General features: G+C 41.7%; 1 protein-coding gene across 5 annotated transcripts in view; it reads left to right on the forward strand.

Annotated features, from left to right (window-relative positions):
- Positions 1-396: 396 nt before the first annotated feature.
- The window catches only part of il15ra (interleukin 15 receptor subunit alpha), a 23968-nt gene continuing 18012 nt past the window's right edge, over positions 397-6352 (forward strand). For 2 of the 5 annotated variants that reach the window (XM_085769210.1, XM_085769211.1), the window contains exons 1-2: positions 403-656; positions 3699-3887. In XM_085769210.1, the coding sequence (XP_085625336.1) occupies positions 566-656; positions 3699-3887 (280 nt within the window). In that variant the 5' untranslated portion in view covers positions 403-565. Of the gene's footprint in view, positions 657-3698; positions 3888-6352 lie in introns of all 5 variants that reach the window. The other 3 variants (XM_085769212.1, XM_085769213.1, XM_085769214.1) reach the window with 3 other exon arrangements.

The raw sequence follows: 6352 nt of genomic DNA on the forward strand, positions 1-6352 counted from the left end.
AATGGACCCAAAGAAACAGCCTATTTTCGTGGCCTAAAAGAGCTTTTACCTGAAAAAAAATACACAGTTCCATTGTTCGCTATAATATAATTTTTTCCAGCCCTTCAAAGTGCAGGAAAAACGCAGTTTTTATTTGGACCTAACTAACTCACGTATCCCTCCGCCCAGGGTTAGCGCCCACCGATCAGCAGTTGGTTAGGTCCAAATAAAAACTAAGTTTTTCACTGTATGTTGTAAATCTCTGGGCAGGGCTATCCCTTTAAGGGGGCCCAGAATTCCTAGCAACGGCCCTGCCTGTAGTATTCTCAGTCGGGTAGGTGGAGCAGTGGATGTGCAGCTGTGTGCAGCTGTGGCTCCGGCAGCATTGACCTGACCGCAGCAGGGGGCGGCAGCAGCACTCTACCGTGCGCGCAGACGCGCAGACGGCGGAAAGAAGAAGAGCGAAAGTGAAAGCAGCGCGCGCGCAGCGGAGCGGAGAGGCGGCAGGGCGTCTCGCTGTGAGGATGGTCTGTTTCGGGCTGAGTTTACCTTGTGAACATGCTGTGAGTCCCCACAGAGCCGTGCGATGGGTCCGGGGTCGTCGCTCCTCTCTGTCTGCGCCACGGTGCTGTGTCTGTGTCTGTGTCTGCTCGGAGCCGCGCGCGCCTCCACCGCCGGTAAGTCCTAAGTGAACACACACACACAAACACACTCGGATCCAAATGTGTGTCGTATAGTGATTCGGTCCACTACAAAACGTAAATTCGGTTTTGTTATGTATACATTTTTGTTCGTTAATTAGTTTTTTATATTTGTATTTATTTCTAACTTATTCTCACACTCCAACCTGAGAGGAATTGTGTAGTGTGAATTTATATGCAGCTGTCAAAACAAAAGCAAAACAGAATTTCTTGTTTTTTCTTTTTCTTTCTTTCTTGCTTTCTTTCTTTTTCTGTTCTGTTATTAATAGGCTACATCATGGTTACAATATAACCTTATTAGGTCTACAACTTTCTATGCTGTTGTTATGCACTAACTCAGGAGAGACCGAGGATGGTTGTAACAGCATCACTTTCACCAATAAGGGATAACATTCGAGTTATGTGATCAATATTCATGTGTATCCACTCACTCCCTGACATTGCATGTGAATTTGCATTGCTGTGTGAATAAGTGTGTAGGTTTTACAGCCAAAAAAAATTTTTTTAGGTCAATATTTTGGACCAAGCCAAAATTTTGACAAGTATTGATACCAGTGAAGTTTGAATTAGAACTAGTGTAAGATGAAAGAGCAGGTTCTTAGGTAAAATATGAGTCATTTCATCAATGTTTATTTTAAACCATGCTGCTACAGGTAGTCAAACAGTGACTGACAGGTAAAACACATTTTACCTTTGTTGTTTTATTACCATAAGTGTCAACCATCTTCTCTGGAATTTTATGAGCTGTTTCCAACCTCCTGCTGAAGGTTTCCATTCATACATGTTCACCATTCATCGGTCTTATCAGAAGATGACAGCTTTCTAGGATCACACCACTGACATTGTTCTTCATTTAGCCGTCAGTCATGAGTTCTTTTTGTTCATACTGAACCAGGAAGATGTTTAATATTGGAACATGCACAATAAACTTGCATAGATGCATGTTTTTTTGGTGTGGCCTCAGTTATTCGTTTTCAATCGCCCTGTTACAATTTACCCCAGGTTGTGTTACAACCTACCCCGGTAGTGTGGTAGGATGTAACAGTGGCACTCCTTGCATTTGACATCAAATAGTGAATTCTGTGATATAGTTTGAGAAGTTTAAGGCATTGCTATTTGTAGAGGACAAATGTGGAGACCGACTCTGTGTCAAAATTTGAGAGCCCTACCATGAACACTGCAAGTTATAGGAGCTGAGACAAAAAGTGGTATAACCATCCCCGGTCTCCCCTATGTAAAAAAGATCAATCATTTTTTATCCACAGTGCTGTGATTTCTTACTTTTTTTTTGCATATTTGTGACAATTAAATGTTTAAGATCATCCAACACATTTTAATATTAGACAGGATAACCCAAGTAAACCTAATTTTGTCTCTTTCGTCAGTAGATTTCTCCTAGATTCACCAAAGGTTAACATGCTACTGTGACATTGCATGCTGTGCTTGTTATCTGACCCATGTCATGTCAGGTATCATTGTAAAGCTCTCTCTCCCCTGAACAATGTGGGCTCCAAAAATTGTAATTTCCTCTGTATCTGCAACCAATCGTAAAAGTACGATTTACATTAACAATCTATGGAATTTCACAGTACAAGTCTTTAAAGGCCGTTTTCTTAAAATGAGTTTTTCCTTAGACTCTGAGCCTGAAATCTGCACTTCAGCAGCACATACAGACACCAAACCTTCCAGTTTTATTCCTGTCTATATTCTGAAGGTTTTTACAGAGGGGATTGTTGATATATCATTCAAAGCCTGATTTATACAACATTTTATTCCTAAAAACAGTATTGACAGTATTTTCTCGTTTACAGAGTGATAAAAAGAGATATCCAAAATCCCCTCTGTAAAAACGTCTGACTCTAATATGTCAACTTAAAATGTTTACCCTACTTACCTGTAGTATTCCCCCTTAAATGTGTAAGATCATCAAACAAATTCTAATATTAGACAAAGTTAATCCAAGTAAACTTAAAATGCAGTTTTTTAAATGATGATTTGTGATCAGGCCTGGGTGTGGAGAGTGAAACTGGAGATGAAACTGAACTCAGCTTTAAAAAAAAAGGTTTATCATTTAATTAACAGATATCACCATGAAACTTCCCACTTTTATCACTTACATAAGACAAATATTTTTTGTATTACAAGTTTTGTCAAATATGTTTAAATATGTAAATGAGGCCATATCTAATGAAATAGGTGTTAATTTGCTACATTTCCAGAACCGAAATCTGAACAATGAATAAAGCCCCTTTCAAAATTATTGTTTTATTTTGTCAGAGGTTTTTACAGAGGGGATTTTGGATATCTCTTTATCACTCTGTAAATGAGAAAATACTGTAACCAGCCCTAAAAAAAAAAAAATTAGGAATAAAATGTTGTATAAATCAGGCTTTGAATGATATATCAACAATCTCCTCTGGAAAAACCTTCAGAATATAGAATGGTATAAAACTGGAAGGTTTGGTGTCTGTAGGTGCTGCTGAAGTGCAGATTTCAGACTCAGAGTCTGAGGAAAAACTCATTTTAAGAAAACGGCCTTTAAATACTTGTACTGTAAAATTCCATAGATTGTTAATGTAAATTGTATTTTTACGATTGGTTGCAGATACAGAGGACATTGCAATGTTTGGAGCCTACATAATTGTTCAGGGGAGAGAGAGCTTTACAATGATACCTGACATGACATGGGTCAGATAACAAGCACAGCACAGAATGTCACAGTAGCATGTTAACCTTTGGTGAATTTAGGAGAAATCTACTGACGAAAGAGACAAAATGAGGTAAAATAACCACCTTAATGTGGATTTTCTACCATTTCTTTCGACTTTTCTGAAAGAATACATGCAAAATAGCTCAAAATCTCAAAATGGATCAGTACATAAAAAAACAGTGTTTTTGCCTGTAGTGTCTCGACTTAACCACCTTAACCAGAGTGTGACTAAAAAGAGTAAGAAATCAGGAAGGAGGAAAATACTTTTTCTCAGAACTGTATATTATCTATTGTCATCTTTTTCCCAGCAGACAGCTGTCGGTGTGCAGATATTCCTCTGGTGCCTCTGACTCTCCCTCCACCTGGGACATGCAACATTACATTCCGCTACACCTGTATAGACGGCTACGTAAGGCAGGTGGGACACTCCAACCTCATCAGGTGCAAGGAAGAAAACGGTGTCAAACGGTGGTCTGACCCCAAGCTCATCTGTATACGTAAGATTTCCATTGACTTAATCTACAGAACACATCTACCACATCTGTTTGATAAGTGAAGGAGCTCAGGTGAAGAAGAGCAGTGAGCGTGAGAGTTAGATATGTGACAGTCTGAGAGGTGGTTAGAGGAGGTTTCATCCACACTACTGATCAGAAGAGAAACCACACAGGAAGCAGATTTCCATCGCTGCTGTTGATTCGTTTGCAAAGACTATTCTGATTGAGGAACAGCAAAGCAAAGCAACAGCTGCAGCAAAATCAGTGACACTTGTATTTTCATCAGAGAGGCCGAAAAGACCCAATCAGGGAGCAAGACATGTGGACAGCAGTGAGAAAGAGAGCAGAGGAGATGCAACAGAGAGCTGAGCTTCAAAGTGCAATTACTTAGGATACTACAGCTGATATGTGTCTACAGTGCCTTCAAAAGTATTCATACCACTTGAACTTTTCCACATTTTGTCACGTTACAACCACAAACTTAAAAAAATATTTTATTGGGATTTTTGTGGTAGACCAACAACAATGTAGCACATAATTGTCAAGTGGGAGGAAAATGATACATGGTAATTCAAGATGTTTTACAAATTAAAATCTGAAAAGTGTGGTGTGCATATGCAGTCAGCCCCCTGAGTCAATACTTTGCTGAACCAACTTTCGCTGCAGCAGCTGCAAGGCTTTTGGGGTGTGTCTCCACCAGCTTTGCACATTTACAGCTGAAAGTTTTGCTCCTGCTATGCAAAACAGTCAGATTGGATGGTGAGCGTCTGTGAGCAGCAGTTTTCATGTCTTACCACAGATTCTCAGTAGGATTCAGGTCTGGACTCTGACTGGGCCATGGATCTGCTTTGCTGTAAACCAGTCCATTGTAGCTCTGGCTGTGTGTTTAGGGTGGTCGTCCTGCTGGAAGCTGAACTTCCGTCCCAGTCTCAAGTCTTTTCCCCCAGGACTGTCCTGTATCTAGCTCCAGAAAATAGAAAAGAGGAGACCGCACACTTAAGCTCCCTTTATGTGCTGCTTTATTTAGCGCATCCAACAAAAAAACAGTAACGTTTCGAGCGTACTGCTCTTCTTCAGACTCAGACTGACAGACTGTATTTAGCTCCATCCATCTTTCATCAACTCTGAGCAGCTTCCCTGTCCCTGCTGAAGAAATGATGCTGCCGCCACCATGTTTCACACTGGGATGGTGCGTTCAGGTTCATGTGCAGTGTGAGGTTTCTGCCACACTTATGGCGCATTTCCACTAGCACGGTTCGGCTCGGTACGGCTCGGCTCGGCGCGCTATTTGCGTGTTTCCACTAGCACGCAGTACCTGCAACCAGGTACACTTTTGGTATCACCTCAGCCCTGGTTCCAAGCGAGCCGAAGCGTTACTAAAACGTGACGTCAGCCGACTGCCTTCCACTGATTGGCCGATGAGTGTCGTCACTGGAAGCGACGACCGACAACAGAAATGTTCCTGCTGAAGCCTGTTATTACCAGAGAATTTCTAATATTTAGACTGGCTCTGTTATTACGTGACTTTATTAAGTTTTAATATTTTTTCATGCGAGAAAGTAACTGTTTAGATCCCCATGTGCGGTTAGTTTATCCAAACGACGGCTGTTTAGAAGTTTGCCCCGATGTTTTTCGGAGAAGTGAAGCTCCAGGTCCGAGCAGCGACCGCGACATCACAGAGGCAGCAGCCCGGCTCCTGACGTGCTCCGCCGGCCAGCCTACCATCGTCACCCCGAGGAGAACAGACCGCTAATTAACTTCCCCGATGGCTTTTTAGAGGTTTACCACCGGCTGGTTAAACTCTTAAATGTTGGTCTCATGAAATCTAACAATTGTGGCTGTAGCAGCAGTTTGTTTGTGGTTAGAAAGAAGAGCAGCACTGCCTTGGGGTCAGCCTACGCACAGAAAACACCACATTTACATCAATAAATAAATGTTTTACAATGAACCAGGCCGATCTCAGAGCTGGCAAGACTCTCCGGTAAGGCATATTGAACGGTTAAATGCCGTTAACGGGACGAGAGCAGTCAAAACGGCGGTTTAAAGCTAGCTACAGCGAGGGTAGGTTCACTTCCTGTTTACAAAGTAAAAGCACCAATTCTATCGTAATGGCTTTCTTTATGATAAAAGGCAACGGGTATTTTATTTTGTGAAATTAACCGGAAGTGCGTTGCTCACTACAGCTAGCTTTAGTAACGCCGACTTCGTTGAAACAAAATTGTAAACAGCTGGTATTTTGTCAGTTTTTCAACACGTTGGGGATCTAAACGACTACTTTCTCGCCTGAAAATGTTTCAAATGTTGCTAAAGTTATATATTTACAGAGTTTAGAGCGTTGCTCGGCGCCGTGTAAATGACGTCACGGCGGCACTAGTGATACTCAGTTGTAATGGAAACACAACCAAACCGAGCCGTGCCGTGCCGTGCCGAGCCGTATCGAGCCGAGCCGTGCTAGTGGAAATGCGCCA

The sequence above is a fragment of the Trachurus japonicus genome, chromosome 23, assembly GCF_045865225.1.
Source record: "Trachurus japonicus isolate A0001 chromosome 23, Traja_1.0".
In the NCBI taxonomy this organism is placed as follows: Eukaryota; Metazoa; Chordata; class Actinopteri; order Carangiformes; family Carangidae; genus Trachurus; species Trachurus japonicus.